The 20,165-nt window shown below is 52.1% G+C and overlaps 1 protein-coding gene and 1 non-coding gene across 2 annotated transcripts in view; both read right to left on the bottom strand.

Moving 5' to 3' along the window:
* CAPN5 (calpain 5) overlaps positions 1–20,165 on the bottom strand; it is a 124,805-nt gene that overhangs the window by 46,596 nt on the left and 58,044 nt on the right. The window contains exon 3 of the mRNA XM_074943014.1: positions 10,538–10,669. Within this exon, the coding sequence (XP_074799115.1) occupies positions 10,538–10,669 (132 nt within the window). The remainder of the gene's footprint in view (positions 1–10,537; positions 10,670–20,165) is intronic.
* Positions 2,227–2,390, bottom strand: LOC141981111 (U1 spliceosomal RNA). Its single transcript, XR_012637666.1, has one exon. It is a non-coding gene; the product is annotated as a U1 spliceosomal RNA (small nuclear RNA).

Genomic DNA, 20,165 nt, shown 5'->3' with positions numbered 1-20,165 from the left:
AGGGACCTAGCTGGGCATGTTCTGAACGGCAATGGATCTTTTACCTACTAACCCGTCAGTCCAACACGCGTGGCAAGGCCAGGAGGACCGGAGCAGCCACGCCAGTACACAGGGTGGAGGAGGGGTTCCCCTGCAGGACTTTGAAATGTTGGCAAAGCTTAAAAATCCAAGCAACGTTTAAACTACGCAGCAGAGGCAGAGGTAGAGTGCAGCCCATTTCTGCAGCCACGTGACCTGAACCCACGGCTCTTCGCCCACAGGCCCCTGCCCACGAGAGAGTGGTTTGCATCACTTGCCTCTGGCTCTGGAAGTGAGGCGGGGCCGAATCCTGTGGTCATTACACAGTCAGAACTTCCACGGAGTCAAGTTCTGCTCTCAGCTACCTATGTGGATGCAACCTTCATGAGTCTGGATTACCACTCCTGGGGATATGGCAGCTGGGGAGAGGATTCGGAGGGCAGAGATTCCATAGCATCCCCTCGTGGAGTTTTAACTTGGATCATTCCACTGGGGCGCCAGATTTGCCCCCAATTCCTCCTCATGGCACGGCCAGTGGTTCTTAGCCCAGACGCCGGGGGAGCCCAGTACCAGCTCTGGGATCCCTGGCCCCTCAGCACAGCTTCATTGGAGCCACTCTACCAAGGTTTTCCCCAGCGGCATCTGCCCCTGAACACACTCCCTTGGAAGGCACAGACAGAATCAACAGAATAGTGAATGTAGCCACAGGCTGATGTTTCCGATGTAGCCGGCTTTCCCCCCCATTACAGGCTCTGGGAGGCAGGAGTGGGGGGGGGCACTTTTGGGGGCCCCGCAGTCCCAGAGTGGCCCGGGGGATTAGCGGGGGGCCGGGAGCAGCCCGCTCCGCTTCCCTCGCCCCGTCCCCAGCCCTGTCGCTCGGGGGAGGGGGCTTGGGGGAAGGGATCCCCCCCGCACTCACCGGCAGCGGTGGAAGCGGAGCAGCCTGGCCCCGGCCCGCTCCGCTCCGCCAGCTCCCAGCCGCGGCGCTCCGCTTCCCGCCGCAGGCGAGTGCGGGACCTTTCCCCAACCCCCCCACCCCAGCAACACGGCTGGGGCCCGGGCAAGGAAAGCGGAGCGGGCTGGGGCCGCGTCGCTCTGCTTCCCGCTGCCGGTGAGTGCGGAGGGCGTCCTTTCCCCAACCTCCCCGCAGTCACCGGCGGTGGAAGCGGAGCGCCGCGGCTGGGAGGTGGCAGAGTGGGCGGGCTGGGGCCGCGTCGCTCCGTTTCCCGCTGCTGCCAGCGAGTGCCTGTCAGGGGGCAGGGGGTGCCGATAGGGGTCAGAGCAGTCAGGGGACAGGGAGCAGGAGGGTTGGGTAGGGGGTAGGGTCCTGGGGGCGATTAGGGACAAGGGTCTCTGGAGGGGGCAGTCAGGGAACAAGGAACGGGGGGGCCAAAGCAAGTTCGATATAACCTATAACGCGGTGAGATTTTTTGTCTCCCGAGGACCGCGTTATATTGGGGTAGAGGCAGTGGTGAGCTGGAGCTGGTTCACACCAGTTTGCTAGAACCAGTTGTGAAATTTAGAAGCCCTTTTACAACCGGTTGTTCCGCGAGGGCCTTCTAAATTTAACTGGCCAAAAGTGGCGCCTTAGGCGCCGACTCCTTGGGTGCTCCTGGGCTGGAGCACCCAAGGGGAAAATGTGGTGGGAGCAATGTAGCTTCGCGGGGGCCCCTGTGGCATGGGGCCCCAGACAATTGTCCTGCTCGCTACCCCCTAATGCCGTCCCTGGCTTTTATATGCCAGTTATTGTGGCACAGGTGGGCCGTGGAGTTTTTCTAGCAGGCCTTAAGTCTGTCGGACAATAGCTTAACTAAGCTAACTGAGCCCTAAGGCCTAAAGACTTAACATAAGCAACTAACCAGGAAGTGATCGTCTATCATAAGGTGCCACAAGACAGCAGTGATCCTGTATCACAGATGTCACCAGTCAGAATGCTCCATCCAGTGCTGCTGAACTGCTGACAGGTAATCACAAGACAACAGTTTGTACCAGCTTTGGATATTTTACGGTAGGAGCATCAGCAGACATTCAGCCACAAAATAATGCCACAGTAACTAACTAACGCACATGCTACTAAGCTTGAAGTTAATGGCCTAGTAACCTATGGGAGAAGAGCCCCCCAGTATTAGTAGGGTGAGGCAGGGTAGTGTGACAGGGTCAGGACAGATGGCTACAGGAGAGTGTTTTGTTTTGTTTTGTTTTGTTTCCCAGGGGAGAGCACGAATGCAGTCCCCCACTACCACAAATTATGCAGTCGAGTTTCCCGCATTTGGGGAAATTGCAGGGGTCAGCACACCCGCAGTGCAATGGATGAGCCTCACCCTGGGAAAACCACCTTCGTGATCATGGTATCTCCCCTGCCAGGTAAGTATTAGAAGGCAGATATATTAGTCCCAGATTAAGCAGGTCCCTTTTCCCTGGGTAAGGTAACAGGGGCAGTTTTTGAAACAGAAGGAACTTGCTGGAATAAATGCAGGCGGGCAGGCTAATTGGGACACCTGGAGCCAATTAAGCTGCTAGAATCAATTAGGGCAGGCTGGCTAATCAGGGCACCTGAGTTTAAAAAGGAGCTCACTTCAGTTTGTGGTGTGTGTGCGAGGAGCTGGGAGCAAGAGGCACTAGGAGCTGAGAATGAGAAGGCATACTGCTGGAGGACTGAGGAGTACAAGCATTATCAGACACCGGAAGGAAGATCCTGTGGTGAGGATAAAGAAGGTGTTGGGAGGAGGCCATGGGGAAGTAGCCCAGGGAGTTGTGGCTGTTGCGGAGCTGTTCCAGGAGGCACTCTAGACAGCTGCATTCCACAGGGCCCTGGGCTGGAACCTGGAGTAGAAGGCGGGCCCGGGTTTCCCCCAAACCTCCCAACTCCTGATCGGACACAGGAGGAGTCGACCTGGACTGTGGGTTCCACCAGAGGGGAAGGTCTCTGGGCTGTTCCCCCAACACACATGATGGATTAGCAGAGACTGCGGGGATTGTTCTTCTTCCTTTTTCCCATGTTAGCCAGTGATGAGGTTAGCTGAGTGAACGGCAGGTTTGAGCCACTAGCAGAAGCAGCCAAACTCAAAGCTGCCGTGAACCTCTGAGGTGAGCAAATCTGCCAATAAGCACAGGACCCACCAGGGCAGAGGAGGAACTTTGTCACAGTAGATAAGGAAAAGAGGCTGAAATCTCTATTGCATATGCATGAGGTATAGGGGGCGTTAGCGTAACCCATTATAAAAGTGGGTATGTAGTGGGGTGGTCACTCCATTCTGGCCCTGAAGGGGTTAAAAGCAGCCCTGGAGAGGGCTGCAGCTAGGAAAAGCTAGGCTGATTGGGGGAAGCAGCCACAGCTGTGGCCAGCTCAATCAGGGCCCAGCTGGCCCATATAAGAGGGCTGGGGGCCAGGAGCTGAGGGAGTCTCACTCTAGCCCTGGAGTGGGAAGGGCTAGCTGCCTGGGAGCAAGGTACCTGAACCAGAGCAGTGCTGGGGAAGGGCAAAGGGAACTGGGGAGCTCCAGCCTGGTAAACCCCCAGACTGCAGGCCTTGTTGAAGGCCTACAAAAGGTACTGGGGCAGCCTGAGGATAGGCAAAGGCAGCAGGTCCTAACCCCTTGCCAATGATGACTGGCCACAACAGACTGCAGTCAGCCCCAGTGAGCAGGGGGGCCAACGTTCCCTCTAATTTTTGACAGGCCGTGTGTGCAAAAAATTTCTTCTGTGCAAATTTTTGTGCACACAGTGTTTCACTGTGTGCGTGGGGTTTAGGATCTGTGTGTACATGCACACAGCTTAGAGGGAACAGTGGCGGGGGGCTAGGTGATGACTGGCAGTAGCCACTGAGACAAGGTGGGGATAGAGGGTTGGGGGTTTCCCTGGGAGGGGAAACCCAGAGTAAGGGGAGTACTGCTGGGGCAGAACCCCAAGGTAAAGGGCACCAGGGTCTGGGAGGGATATGGGGCCAGCGGCAGGTGAGCCACCAGCCTGCAGAGGGCGCTCCGGAGCTGGTGAAGAGCTAATTCCCAAGACGACCAGCAAGAGGCGCTGCACCGGTGAGTCGTCACATCGCTACAGGGTACTTGGCCAATGAACCCCAGGGAGATTTCTGGGAACCCACCGGGCCAAGGACCACTTGTGGGTTATTCACCTACTGCAGGGCTCCCCACTAAGGCTGATGTGAGTTTCTGAGCGCTGGATTACCTCGGGCTGCTCTTCTAGGTGACAGTGTTTGTGATTAGCTAATTGTGCTAATACAACCCTGACAAATTCAGGTGGCCTTCCCAAAGTGCAAATGTCACTCCCGCATGCACAGAGAGCCTCGCTCTCAAACAAACTGCCAGGCTGTGGCCAGTCTGGAGGCAACCCCCATCAGGTTAAACTGGAAATGCTAAATAACACCCAACCCATGGGTCAGGCAACACGGCAGGGCTTCCGGAGAAGACGTGCATCCTACACCTCCAGCCCGCACTGATTCTCCTCATGATGCCTGCAGCCTGGCCCAGGCCAGCTGCAGATTCCTGACCCCAAGGAGGGGGCTCTCTGAGGTCTAAGGAGAGTGGGACAGGCCCCCTAGGTGCCCCTACTAGTGATCTGGCCCCACGGGCTTTAGCGTGAGTTTTGCCTGCGTATGAGCTGTAGGGTAGAAGTCATTGTGATGGAGAGAAATGCAGCATTCCTTGCTCTAGACAGAAAGACACTGGGAGAGAGTTACAGATAGGACCTCCAAACTGTATGATCCAAAGTCCTGGTCCGAGCAAACTGCCCCATTGCCATCTCACCCACTACCACAGGCGCTGTGGGAGGCCACTGAGGTACTGAATGCTCATCATGGCAGCCTTCCGACAAGTTGAGGCAGCAGGCGATGCGCCCAGTACACAGCCCAGGGAAGACCAAAGGCTGCTGCCTGCCCTAGCCACTGCAGTGCCATATCCGCTGCTAGGAGGAAACCCAGGGGGATTTCTGGCACTTTGCCCATGACGCACGTGAACCACCAAGGCAGATCAGCATGAGTCGGAAGCTGCTTCCCAATTACATCCATAACAGGCCTCTCGGGTGGCTGGGATAAGGGCTGCGAGGAAGGGGAAAACATGAAAAGCCAGTCTCCTGGGACATGTACAGTGTCACGCAGAGGAATTTGGAGGAATTTGTCCGCAGCTTTGCCCTGGTGGAAAAACACCAGCTAATGCTCTTGTCAAAGCCAGGTAAAATATAGAAGCATTTGGTCCTATCTCAAATATAGCCCTGGACCACAGTGGTGTAGAGGTTAAAAAAAAAAAAAGTGGATGAACTAACCTAACCTAAACTCCATAATCCTCAAATGAGAAGGGGGTTTACCCTCAACTACACTACCGCTGGGCCCAGTTCTGGTCTCACTCTGGTGTCAGTCAATGGAGTCACATCACTGTAAATGCAGAACCTGGCCCAAGATCCCTTCCCCATTCTTTCAGTGAGCTTTATCGGCTAGGTTAACCTATTTCCTCTTATCCGAGAGTCTGAATCAGAGGCTGGTCTCTTTCTAAACCAAAGAAGGGAAGAGCCTGAAGAAGCCTGGGCTGTGCTTTCCTTTCTGATATTTGCACTCATGTATGTATTAATCAGTTAGAAACAGATTCTGCTACTGAAGTATACAGGAACAGTATCCCTTTAAATGGCCTGTGAACCCTCTAGTGGTGCTCACTGCGTTTTATATTAGAAGCAGTTAGAAGCCAATCTGAATGTATGTAGCTAGGCCTGGCATGGTTGTGTATATTAAACAAACACCATTTCTGGGGATCCAACTGAACTTGTGTGGTTTGTTCACATTGTTATCGCTGTGTAAAGAGCTGAAGACACAACCATTCCCTTTATCCATGCTGAACGGCACCTTGTAGCTGCGCTGATTTCAATAGAAGCCTGGAGTTTCAGCGTAAGTAAGGGGGGGCTGATCACAGCCCTTGACATGTGTGCATTGCGATGAAGATCCTGATCCCTTCGGAAGTACTAAACGAGAATGATCTTTACTCGTAGAGAAGGAACAAATTGCAATAGTTGGATCCCAGTTTGGAGTCTGATCTGACCTGTCTCAAAGTTTGGGCGGTGTTACGATTCAGGGTTTGGGTCAGGCCATTCAGGAGGCAGACAGAGTTATGGTGGTCAGACCTGGGTGTGGACCCATCTGAATTTCTCATTTAAAAGTCACGTGCTACCTGGCCTGGTACCTCTGTAGTTAGTGCTCTGTGCTGCCGTGAAAGACCCAAATTACTAAGCCAGTTTACAGATGGGGAAACTAAGGCACAGAAAAGTGAATTGATTTGCCTGAAGTCACACAGCAGGCCAGGCACAGGGCCGGCTCCAGGCACCAGCGAAGGAAGCAGGTGCCTGGGATGGCCAATAGAGAGGGCCGGCACTCTGTCCGTGATTGGGGCGGCACGTCCGCATCTTCGGCGGCAATTCGGCAGCGGGTCCATCTCTCCCTCTTCAGCGGCAATTCGGCAGCAGGCCCTGCTTTTTTTTTTCTTTGCTGCTTGGGGTGGCAAAAACTCTGGAGCTGGCCCCGGCCAGGCAGAGCTAGTTATAAAACGCAGCTCTCCTACTCCTCTATCAAGCTGCAGCACCTTCCTCCCTCCCCTCATCTTCACAGCCAGTTCCTCGGGCCAGGGCTGTTTGAGTTGCAAGCCTGGGATATGCCTCTTGCCGCTGTTTGGAGACAGAGAATGCTGACAGCTCCACTCAGCAGGCCCAACAGTAAAAAGATGCTGCCAGGGGGCAGAGAAGGGAAAGCACCATGGGTCTCCAGAACCTCTCTCCCAATACTGGGACCGACGCCAAGGCAAGCCGGCCCCTTGACTCGAAGGACCAAAGGACTTCAGAGCTCTCATGAAAATTATTTTGGCAAGGACCCCTCGTATAACAACTCATGGCTTGGGTTAGCATCTCTATTTATGGAGTGTCCCACTGAGCCCTCAGCAAATGTTTGATCTGTTCCCTTTTCTGTTCTAATACTCTACAGCGGGAGTGGCCGACCTGGGGCTCCAGAGCCCCATGCGGCTCTTCAGATGTTAATATGCAGCTCCTTGTGCAGGCACTGACTCTGGGGCTGGAGCTACAGGCGCCAACCGTCCAACGTGCTGGGGGGTACTCACAGCTCAACCCCTGGCTCTGCCACAGGCCCTGCCCCCTCTCGACCCCTTCCCGCCCCCTCCCCTGAGCCTGCAGTGCCCTTGCTTCTTCCCCCCCCACCCAGAGCCTCCTGCACCCCACAAAACAGCTGATCGGGAGGTGAGGGGAGCGGGGGGAGTTACTGATCGGTGGGGCTGCCGGTGGGTGGGAGGCGCTGGGCGTAGGATGGGGAGCTGATGGGGGGGCTGCTGACATATTACTGGGGCTCTTTGGTAAATTCTGGCTCCTTCTCAGACTCAGGTTGGCCACCCCTGCACTACAGTATGGGTCTAAACAATACAGCTTCAATTGACAGTAGTAAACAAGGCCCACATTTTTAACAGTAGGGGTGATTAACTATTGGAGCAAACTACCAAGGGAAGGGGTGGATTCCCCATCTCTTGATGTCTTCAGATCAAGACTAGATGTCTTTCTGGAAGATCTGCTTAGTCAGACACAAGTTACTGGGCTCCATACGTGACTGGCTGGATGAAACGCTTTGCCCTGTGCTATACAGGTCAGCCTAATCTAATGCTCCCTTCTGGCCTTAAAATCTATGCATCAGTAGCAATACTGCAGTGTGCTCTTGGCCGGTGCTGTACAATGCTGCTGCATTTTCCAGATTACTAGAAAGAGGAGTGGTGGGAGAAGATTCTAGCCTTTGCCCCAGATCTGAACACAACTCCTCTTAAAAAAACAAAAAAAGAAAGGAAGGGGAAAAAAAAAGGATACAACATGCAGGCAGGAAGGAGCCCCTGAGAATTATGACTTGGAAAATCATGAACAAACAGAACAGAATTGCCAGGGGAGAAACAGCCATGAGAGAGGCAAGCAGAAATAATTAGCTCTCTAATGGTCACCACTTCTGCTAGATTGGAGGCTCTTAGGGCAGGGCCGAAAGCGAATGGTGAGTGGCGAACGCAATTTGTATATTGCATTTAATAGCCTCAAAGTTTAAAAAAAGTCCCATCTTACATCACACAGACAGAATCCCTGAGAGGCAGTGAACTGTCACTGCAATGAGGGGGAAAGAGTAGAAAAGCCTCATTGATTACCCAGAGAGTAACTGGGTCTGTTAGAGAGCCAGAGCTCCCACTGAGGGGAAGCAGGGATGCTCTAAGAAATAAACATCCCCAATATGGAGCTTTAATCCACTGCATGGTTAGGGTCACAGCCCACAGGCAGAGGCAGGTTTGATTAGGCTAACCAGGCTTTAAAAGCTAAATATCAGAGTCGTACAGCTTCTTGGTTACTAGCTGCACAAAAGGGAAGACAGGAACATTGCAGCTTATGCACCTGCAACATGGGGCCTGATCCAAAGATCCCGAAAGGCTGATGGGAATACTTGACTTCAATGGGCACTGGATGAGACCCTTAGACAGCACAGCAATGCAGAGTGCAGCAGCGTAGGGCTTCCTGAAGGCAACACAGCTAATGAGCTTCTTAGCACAACCAGCTCTCCTGTAATCAATGGCAGACTACTGCACGGGCCAACGGGGCTGGTGCCCAGGGGCCCTAGCCAATTTAGGGCCCCCAGAAAAATCCTCCCCCTCCACGGCCCCAGGGCTAGAGGAGCTCTCGCTTCCTGCCACGGCCCTGGGACCACATTGAGGGCATAGAGCTTCTCCAGTCTCAGGGCCACAGTGGGGAGGCAGGGCCTGGAAAAGAGCGAGCGGGGGTGTGGGGCCACGGGTAAGGGGTGGAATGGGTGGGGCCGTGGGTGGGGCCACAGGGGAAGGGGCGGAATGGGGAGAACAGGGGTGGGACCTCAGGCTGAAGGGGTAGGGCAGGACCATGGTTTTGGCGCTGGGGCCCCCCCACTTGCTCCGGCCCAGGGCCCCAGGAGACCTTAATCCATCTCTGCCTGCAATACAGGAACTAGCTAAGATAAGAATAATCAGAACTCATGTTCCAGGGTGTAAATCACACACAACCACAAAGGGCCCATGCTACGTAGCTGCTTGCATTCCTTGAACCAACCAGCCTACAGTCAGTCTGGGGCCCCCGGTTAGCTTCTTGATTGAAGCTCAAGATTTGAGACCAGATCCTCAACTGATGTATATCAGCATCACTCTGTTGGCAGCGATTAATGATCTGGCCCTCAGTATATCGCCTGCCCCAAGTTTCTCTTCCAGGCAACTTTACAGGACAGGAGGTGCAGAGAGAGGAACGTGCCCAGAGATGATGTGAGCATGTGTTTTGGAGATGGCAGAGGCTGCAGAACTGTGGATAGAGGGGACTCCTTATTTTCTATAAGTTTTGTAGTTTTTAAAAGCCATTAGATGCCTCACTCCCTCCATCATAGCATTCCTGTTATACCATTTTTCTCATATTAATGTAACTGCCTCTCACGAAATTCCACCTTGTGCTTGCCACCGCGGTCCCTCTGCCACCCAGCAGCAGCAACCCATCCCACCCACAGCCCACCCACAGAGCAGGGGCTGCTTTCGCAAACAGTGCTGCAAGGTGGGAATGTTCTACAGGAGCGGCAGGAATGCATTGCATTGCATTACAGCACATAGAGACAAGGGGAAGGCAGGCATTACTGTCTGACACCTCTAGAGGGCACCACTGGCTGCCTACTGCCGCTGGCATCTGGGAAAGCCTTCTGTAAGCTGCATTTACACCGCACTTTTGTCGGTGAAACTTGTGTCGGTGTGGGGGGGGGTGTTTTTCCACACCCCGACCACCAAAAGTTTTACCAACAAAAGTGCTAGTGTAGACAAAGCCCAAGTCAAGCTTCAGCCCTGATTTACCCTCCTCTCACATATCCTTTGTAGATGCTCAAATATAGCAACAGGCGATTAACCATACTGTGGGTTAGATTCCCATCTACCCAGCTCCAGGCCATGGGGTGCCTGACAACAACTCAGGGGACAGAATCCCCATATGTAATTAAAACGGTCACGAGAACCTCTGCATTCTGCCCAGGGCCACAGTGTCTGAGCTGCGTTAATTCAGATATTACAGAGATGGGTGCAATTTAAATAACAAGAGAGAGATTAGATATAAACAAAGATGGGGCCAAATCAAACCTCTGGATCCAAACATCCTGAAATTTGGTGTGCGTAAAATCTGGATCCTAAATGTACAACCTGAGCTTGGTTCTGGTGTTAATTCATTAAAACAAAGAAAGGGCCAAAATCCTCAGGTGATGTAAACACCGATTTACACCAGTTAAGCATCTGACCCAAAGAATCAGATCTGGTGTGGTGACACAGAGATCAGTGGAGTCACTTCTGATTTACACCAATTTAAGTGTGAGGAGAATCAGGACTGTATAATTGTAAACCGTTTTCTAACAGGAGACATTATTCAGGAGACGACCTGTTAACTTCCTGAACACGGTGACACCAAAGCTTTGCAAAGGTGCCTTCACCAAGCGCAAGGACTTCCCTACCTTCTGCCACAGAGATTCCCGGGAGGCCAGAGAGGAGCAGGCTGCTACGAACCAGCAGTTCCCAACATGGCCCTGGTGCAAGTCATGGGAACTGATTCCATCCACAAAGAGATAGGGGTCGTCACAGATCTCCTAGAGGAAGAGAGGAAAAAAAAACCCACAAAAGGTGAATGGGAAGCAGGGTTAGGCTTGAGAATTGGGATTACCCTTGTCTTCACTAATGGCATGGCGTACCCCTCCCCCAGCGCGCACGCACGCACGCACGCACGCACACACACACACCCCCAGCTCCAGCTAACATCCTGTCCAGACAAGGAAATCAACCTGTGGATGAAACCAAGGACCAAATTCTTCTCTCCACTGTGCTGGTGTCACTCCACTGACTTCAGTGGAGGCGCTCCAGATTTATGCCCTAATTTAGCAAGGTATCCAAGCCCACGTGTGACTTGCTCATGAGCAGCCCCAATACTTTTACAAGACAACTCGTGCTTGAGGACCATGCGGGATCAGGGCCATCCCCAGGTGCAACTGAGAGCAGAAACTGCCCCTTGGTGCCAAGCACCACCACCTGGGGGCTGCTCGAGCTGAAAGGGCCAAACCATTTACAACACACCTTTTGCAAAAAGTGTGTTAGATCTGCAGCAAAACAAGGCAGACTCTAGTCTCTTGTCTACAACACGTGTACGGCATTGTGCTTGGCACAGCGGAGCCCTTATCTCAGCTGGGCCCTCTAGCTGCCACTGTGATACAAAGAATACAAAGAAATGATTCTGTATCTGTTAGCAATGGGTGCAGCTGAACCAGCACTACTAGACCATTAATGGGAGAAATGCTAAAAAGCCACAGAGCAGACAAGGTCTAACAGACTTCAGTGCTTGGAAGGGGCTTTCCCTGCTATTCGGATGCATTCCACTGATCCTAACTGCACCCTTTTCTCCTGCCTTGCTCTTTGCACTCTTCAGATAAATGGATTGTATCCCTCTGCTCCTAACCTCAGGTTTCACGTAGCCGAGTGGCAGATATTTTCCTCTTTTAGCCTTTCCTAACAAGTCAACCCCTCCAGCTCCTTCCTGGCTTTGGCTGTTATTATTATTGGTTATTATTTGTATTGCAGTGGCACCCTAGAGCCTGTCATGGACAAGGACCGCTTTGGTTTCGGCACAACTCCCCCCATCTTTCTATTTTTTGACATCTTCCCAGTAATGCAATATGCCAGCCATGGTCTTGCCACCGCCCAACAGGGGCAGCCTGCCCCAGATTTATAGAATTAAAGGCCATCTAGTCTGACCTCCTACGTAACAAAAAGCCAGGGGACCTCTCCCAGTGATTTCTACATCAAGCCCATAACTTGTGGTTGAGCTAGAGCACATCTTTCAGAGAGATCTCCAGTCTTCACTTAAGGAGTTCAACTGATGGCGAATCCACCATGTCGCTAGGTAAACTGCTCCTATGGTTCATCCCCTTACGGTTCAAAACAGTGTGCCTCATTTCTAGTCTGAATTTGTCTAGCTTCAGTTTCCAACGGCTGGCTCTCTCTCCTGCTAGATTAAAGAGTCTTCTACCATCAGAAATCAAGCCATTTGTTTAACTCTCAGTTAGAGCCGTCAATAAGCCTCTATTTAATTTCCGTGGCTGTTGTGGATTTCATAAACAATGGAGCTTGTGGTGTGATAAACAGAAAATAGGCATGAAACACATGAAAAGCACGTTCCCACCAGCTCTTTACTTATGGGGCAACAGGACAGGGGGTGAGCAGCCAAGGGCTGAGTGTGGACTTAGAAAGCATCCCCACTTGGAGGGGGTAATAGTTTAAGTACTAAGGGATTAACTTATTAGTGGGGTGATTCAGCTCATTAGCTGGAAACAGTTAAAGGACAGGCAGGAAGGGGGAGGGGGAGGCCAGAGAAGTGAGATTCCCCCCCCCCCCCCCGGTAATAGGTAAAGGCTTGGGGAAAAGCCTTATGCTAAGGGGAACAAACGTTTCTAAAGCACGTTGCACAAAAAGCGCTGGGTGCTGGTGTGCCAGAGGACTGCTGGCAGCAAGAATCCAGGGAGAGGGAATCCCACTCTGTGACAGGCTAGCGCAGGGAAGTGGATGGGATGAAGCCACAGATCTGGTGGAGGTAGGGATGAGAGGGCAGGAGACCTGAGCTGGGGCCAGCTGGCATCTCCCTCAAACTGAGTCCCCCCCCACACCCCCGGACCAGACCATTGCATATAACAGGGGAGGAGGCAACAGAGAACACAGGCCTGTAGGAGATCGGGGCCTGGATCTCCCTGAGAGAACAGTGTTGCCTTCCCAGGGGTGAGACCTGCAAGGCAGCCCAGAGGATTGAGACATATCTTCTATCCAAACTCAAGGAACACGTGTGTCTAAGGGCTGTCTTCACTGCAGAGTTAACTCAGGTTCTTACGCAGGGGTTGTCCCAACCCCCTCTGGACACAATAAAGCCTCCCGACCTGCATTTGGTGGTGCTTTCTACCTGGGTTAGCTGGCCCAGCTGAGGGTCTAGAGCCTGGGTGATGCTTTCACTAGGGCTGGTAACCTGCCCACTTTGCAGTGAGGATGCAGGCTAAATCCTTCGAATGCCAATGGTCCTCCAATCCCTTCCCACAATTCCCCCATGGGACCAAGTTACTTCACTGGGGAAAAACCACAGAGCAGCTCAGTGTACTGCAGCACAAAACCCCTGGGATGTGGCCCCAGACGCCCCCGGGTAGCACAGCACCAGTGAGGACACAGTTACTGGTGTATGACTTTGCAGTGTGACTGCTCCGGCCTGGGCTAGGCTAACCTGAGTTCACTCTGCCGTGAAGAAACATCCTAAATCCCCTAGACTGCTTTGAAAGTCTTAAGCAAGGGTTCTGCCCAGCAGCCTTTACGCCCTGAAGTGCAGGGGAGGTCTGGGCACATAGGGATTGTGGGGAAAGGCCCCTTTTCCTTTGACTCCAAGCATTCTAGGGGGGGTCTTTATGTCTTTGTACAGTACCCAGCACAACGGGGTCCCTGATCGACTAGCGCTCCTAGGCACTACCACAAAACACAAATAAACACATGGTTTTGATTTGCCTCGGGGGGAGACTTTGGCACATACTCAGGGGGAAGAGTCGCAGGTTCCTAGGCTAGACAAGAAGATTGCGATCATCTGCTCTCACCTCCTAGTCACCCCTAATGTAGGTCCGTCCCCATGCTCTTGAGATGATACCAGCAGGGGCAGCCGAAGCGCTGAAGCAGGAGGGTGAGATGTAAAGGCTGAAGGAAAAGGGCTAGGAAAAGCCATGAAAAACACCAAGGACCCCCCCCCCCTTTTTTTTTTTTTCTGAAGATGGATTTCTGGAAGAGGGCACATTACAGATGCAGGGGTGAATGTCACCACAATGTTTTTAATTTCAGAGGGAAAGGGGAAGGGAGGAAGCAGCAACATGGTCACTGACCCTGGAATGCCCAGAGCAGGCATTCCCCGCAAGGATGGTTTATCACACACACACACACATACACACACACACCCCCTCACTGCATGGCTCTGACTGAGGGAAGCCAGGTGAACTCTAACATTAACGCAGCCCCACCTGAAAGGCAAACAGTGAGTCAGTCTCTCTCCCCTCAGGCTGTGTGAGATGAGGAGGGTCAGACACAAACACATGCACCCAGGGCTGTGTTAAGTCTTATGGGTCACACCTAAAAGGGGGGGGAGCACAGGCTCCCAGGCAACGAGCTCAAATAATCCTCAAGGTGCTAACCTGCCTCTACCTGGACAAGAAGGTGGGTTTTCAATCAAGGCCTCCTCTCTACAGCCGTTTACAACACAGCCACTATTGAACAGCAGTGACAAATTCCAGGTTAATGTTAGAATGCCAGTGAGCTACTTGGAGAAGGAGAAAGTGTCGATCTTATACTCCGTTGAATACCCTTGTAGACAGAGACACAGTGTATGGAGAATAAACGAGCCCACGGGGCCTGTCCTGCCCTTTTGACTCACGTGAGCAGTCCCACTGACTCCAGTGGAAACGTGCACATGAGGAAGGCCAGCAGGATGCACCCATCATGCACTGGGCCAGATTCACCAGCACTCACCGGTTCCTTTGAACCGGAGGGGCATAAACTTGGCGTAGCTGTTTCTGCCGGAGCAGCACAAAGCAGGCGAGGCATGCTGGTGCCTCTGGCCCATCATCTTCATGATGATCATCCCCCGCACTGCTCATATAGCACTTTTCACCCCATCACAGTCAACCCCATTGCACCGGCGAGCAAAGTGAGACACAGTTTAAGTGACTCCTTCAAGGACAGGTGGTGGGGTGAAATCTTGGCCCCATTAAAATCAATGGAAGTTTTGTCATTGACTTCGGTGGGGGCTGGGATTTTAACCCTGGAATACCACACGGCTGCTACTGGAAACTGGCCATGGAGCCAGCAGAACCAGTCCCAGTGCAGAGGATCCTCCAGCAGCACAGAGCCAATGTCCCGGCTCCTACCCACCTACACTCCCTGCTGCCAGTGAGAGGGCAAGGACAGAGCTAAGGGGGCCTGGCATGTGCCCTGCGCCGTGCCGATCCCCGGCTACCATTTCAGCTTGTTGGCAGCACATTTCACGGGGTCCAGCTCCACACACAGCTACTCCAGAACGAGGCTCAGGATATGCTACCTTTGCACCACCCTAGGCAACGGGCTTCTTGGGATCTAGCCCAGCGGAGTCAATGGCAGCACTGGCAGCAGAACCCAGAACTCATGTGTCCTGGTCCCATACGCGACACAGCGGACCACCCTGCCACCATCAGCTCAACGCAGCCACCAAGTAACAAAATCCCATGGTGCACCAGAGCCCTGATCTGCGGTGATTTATATTACAGTGATGCCTAGAGGCTTCAGCTGAGACAGGGCTGCAGTGCGCTCGGTGCTGTACAGCCAGACAGGAAGAGCCAGTCCCTGCACCAGAGAGCTACACAGACAAGAGTGGCAAAGGAAAGCAAGAAGAGCCCAAGCACAGCTTTCGCTATGGAGCAGGGACCGCACGCTGTCCCTGGCTGTCTTTTAAAATCCCTTTCTACCCGCCACTGTAGATGTGTCCACGTGCAAACAGCTCGCTGGGAGCACAGCCCCCAGTTGTGCTTCCCTTTAAAGTAGTGGTCCCCAAACTTTACAGGGTCATGCCCCCCCCTCCAGCCCTGTCCGCCCCCCACCAGCCAGGGCTGGGAGCAGGGACGCGGCTCTGGCGGAGGGGAGGGGGATGCGGACAGGGGTAAAGGAGTTGAGGCTGGGGGCGAGGCAGGAACAGAGCCGCGGCTGGGGTTGGGAGCGGAGTCCCGACCGGGAGCCAAGGCTGGGGGGTGGGGCCGGGAACGGAACTGAGGCTGGGGGCGGGGCCAGGGCCATGACTGGGGGAGAGAGTGGAGCAGAGCGGGGCTGGGTGGAGCTCCTTCCCTACCCCGTGCCTGGACTGGGCTCTGCGGCACCCCCAAAATGTTCCTCTGTGCTCTCCTGGGGTGGGGGGATGCCCCACAGTTTGGGGACCTCTGCTTTCAAGGGTTGACAAGTCTGGGTGGCATCAGAGAACCCTACAGGTCAAGATTTCAAAATAAAGATTTTGTAGCATTCCCTTCTCAGCTACAAGTGTGTGTAGGACCATGTCTCAGAAACTAGCTCCTGGGGGCAGGGACTGTCCTTTTGTTCTGTGTTTGCACAGTGCCCAGCAGAATGGGCTCCTGGTCCGTGACGAGGGCTGCTGGGTGCTACTGCACTACAAATAACCAATAAAGAATATGGGAGGGAAACAGAGCCCAAAGTCAGGGTGCTGGGGAAAGAGAAAATGTCTCCATCAGGGGTGCTGCGATAGCACCCACCGCTGCAGCGTGTGGGCACTGAGCAACCTGGGTCTCAATTCCACTGAGGTCAATGGAGCTGGGCCGGCTTACCCCAGGACAGGGATAGGGGGATTCCCTGGACAGTTCTACAGCTTCCCCGTTGTAGTCTCCAGTGTAGGGAGCATGTTGTGGATGCGGCAAAGGAGCATGCCCAAACTGCTACAGTGCTTTGGCTATTATTGGCTACGTCAAACAGACCCTGGGCCAATGGCAACTAAGTGTAAGTTAGAGCAGCCCTGAGACTGCTCTAATTTACGCCGGGAGGGGGTGTGTGACCTCAGAATACAGGGAGGCAAAAAGTTGACCTAAAGTCATATTTGCTCCCCTCCCCTCCATTTTTGTACTAAGTGGAACTTGGGCAGAGCTGAGAATCAGGCCCAGAGCCTTTAAAGCATTTTGGGTCCTTCTGGATGAAAGGTGCTATATACTGGTGCGATGGGGCATCTGCCCCACGCTGGCCAGTAAAGGGTTAATAGAGCCCTAGGGAGCCTGCATGAAAAGCAGCCAATAGGAGAGGGGCTGTGAGGAACGGCCAATCAGGTCCCATATAAAAAGAGTCTCAGGGCACAGCAGGGTCAGTAGCTGCCTGGAGTTTGAGGAGGGTGGCCTATGTCTGGAGTGGGCTGTAACCCTGTAGCACCTTGGATAGAGCAGTGCAGACAGGAGTCTGGGGAAAAGAGAAGGAGCTCCGGACAGGCTGCTGAGACTGAGGAGGGTGCTGTGACCGCGGGGAAGTGACCCAGGGAAATGCAGTGATAGCAGAGGCAAAGAAACGCAGTAAATAACTGCAGTTCGGAGTGTCCCTGGGCTGGGTGGGTGGGCCCAGGTCCCCTGCACTTGCCACTGGGGAAGTGGCTGGACTAGGAGCTAAAACTTATCCCAGAAGGGGGGGACACATTAATAGTGACATAGCCAGAAGGCTGAGCCACAAAGATGATGCTGCGGTTCCTGAGGCTGCGAGAGGGACCGCAGGCAGATGCAGCGACGGTGTGCAAGCTGTGGACAGGGGGTGCTGGCCTTGAGCGAATACCCAGAGTGATCAGGAGATGCCAGACTAGCAGTGAATGACACGCCCCATGAGAAGAGGTAAAAGAAGGAACTATTTATAGTGACAGAGCCACACCCTAGAAGCGACTGACTTCAATGGACCCATGCCACTGTACACCCGGTGAGTGCCTGGCCCTTGGCCTTTCAAGTCCATTATGAAAAACAAACTTATCGGAGCAAACGGATGTGCTATATTTAGCGCTTCGTGGCATGACTGTTTCCTACAGAAAAGCATCTGCACGATTCCTCTTCTTTCCCCAGTGCTGAGTGGTGGTTTTTTCCCCCTCACCATTATTTCAATGACAATTAAGCCAGAAACCATCCTCCTTGCGCTTTTCTGCCAGTCTGATTCCATATCGGGATGCATTGTTACACCCTAGGGGAACCCTCCAATGGCACAAATCCTTCTCTCTGCCCCCTTCAACATTGGAAAGCAGCCCCATTCTGTGCTCCATTTGATCCTCAGCCAGTGAAGTGGTCCCTAGGGAACCGCCAGCTGGTACAATTTAGAGCAGCCCTTAGGTTGCTCTATGTTACACTGGGGGCCACCATTTCGATTGGACTGTGGATTGAGGGAGGCATAAAAGGTGGCTTAGAGCCATCTTTTCCTACTCCTGTCCCTGAGCTGAGCCCACCAATTTGTAGAACATGATACATTTTTACTGATTCCTAGAACATCTTTTCCCCCTCACTTTGTGAATTTAGCACTTGTGAACGATGCCTATTGACCAGGCGTGGTTTTAGCGTGGGATCATTTGCACCCAGAGAAATCATGAAACCAGGCAAACACACACTTCTCCAGGCCTAGTGCGGAGGGGAGGTCCCAGTTCGGAGTATGCAGTGTGCCCAGGAAGAACCAGTTGGAAGCAGGCTAGAGTCAGCTTAGCCAGATACACAGGTAGGAACACAAAATAGCAATCTTCTTAAACATTGCAGGACTTGAGGCAGTTGATGTCTTTAATAGCATGCAACGAAGTCAGGCAGAGAGGTGAAGTTATGACACAATTTTGCAGAAAGTTGAAGAGTACTGTATACCTAAAAAGAATGAAACATTTGAAAGATCTAAGTTTCACCTTAGAAGACAAAGGAAGGAGAGTCCATTGAAGAATTCCTAACAGAGCTGAAGCTAATGAGCCAAGCCTGCAACTGTGACCAGTTAACTGACTCAGTTATAAGGGATCCAACTGTAATAGGAATCAGAGATCGAAAGCTGCAAAAAAGACTAATGGAAGATATGGATCTCACTTTGGAGAAAGGAGCATGACCTGTGTCAGGCAGCAGAAATCACTCGCAACAGAATAAAAATAATGGAAGGAAAATAGGACATGGTTACTCTCGATAGAGTGACAAGAGGAAAAAAAAAAAAAAAACCCTGGCAAACACTAAGTCAGTACAAAAAATACAGAGGAGCAATGCACACGAGTTTGCAAGGAATAGCTTCAAGGATTGCACGAAATGTGGACACAAACACCGACCTCAACAGTGCCCAGCTGTTGGTAAGCACTGCAATATTTGTAAGAAATACAATCATTTTGCCACAGTCTGCAACCAGGATCAGAAGAGGAAGCAGAAGAGGAAGCAAGGCAGGTATGCTGATACAGTAATCCAGGAAGCTGACACAGCAACACAGAGAGGAGCTCTATCTAGGAGCTAAGGAGTACTTGTGGCACCTTAGAGACTAACCAGTTTATTTGAGCATGAGCTTTCGTGAGCTACAGCTCACTTCATCGGATGCATAGCATATCCGATGAAGTGAGCTGTAGCTCACGAAAGCTCATGCTCAAATAAACTGGTTAGTCTCTAAGGTGCCACAAGTACTCCTTTTCTTTTTTCTTTTTACGAATACAGACTAACACGGCTGTTACTCTGAAACCTATCTAGGAGCTGTATCTGAAGCGGAAGGAACAGATGAATGGACAATTTCTTTAGAGACTAATGGGCTCTTACAATCTACAGATTGGACACCAGTACTCAGGTAAATGTTTCAGATATTAGTGTTAAACAGCTGAATTAAAAACCAGGGAACATGGTGAGCAAACAGGACAAAGCGAAAGCTTATAATGGAGAACACATTCCTATGAGGTACATGAGTACTAAAAGCGAAGGTAAAAGATCAAATAGAATGGATCAACTGTGTGATAGTTCAAAGAAATAAACCACCTATATTGGGTCTAAAACACACCAAGGCCCTGGGCTAGTCCAAAGATAGAGGAGATAAGGGACACATTGTCCAGAACATTTGATAAAACTGTAGTCGAAACAGAGGTGGAGTCAGACATAGTGCAAGTCAACTAGATAAAAAAAAATTGTCCTGTCTCAGAAAGGAAGTGCAATGAATTTGCTGCAGCTACTGCTAATGATGAGACTTAACAGAGGGTAATTAAGGCTAATTACCTCAGGATGGCCAGGACATTACATACCAACTCCATATTTCCAGTTCAAAGCAGAACTGTTAGTGATGGCATATTGTTTAGAGGAAATAGAACAGTAGTGCCAAAGATGTTACACGCTGACATGCTCACAAGAATACATGAAGGTCACCTGGGCATGGAGAAATGTAAACACGGGGCCTGAGAGTTACTGTGTTGGCCACAAACGAACAATGAGATACAGAAAGCTGTTAAAATGGGTCAAACGTCAAGAATACCAACCTAAACAGAAAAAAGAGCCTATTTTGATAAACAACGAACTGTTAAGGGCATGGTCTAAAGTTGGTGTGGAT

This window comes from Natator depressus, chromosome 1, assembly GCF_965152275.1.
Source record: "Natator depressus isolate rNatDep1 chromosome 1, rNatDep2.hap1, whole genome shotgun sequence".
In the NCBI taxonomy this organism is placed as follows: Eukaryota; Metazoa; Chordata; order Testudines; family Cheloniidae; genus Natator; species Natator depressus.
This window is presented reverse-complemented; position numbering and strand designations above follow the sequence as displayed.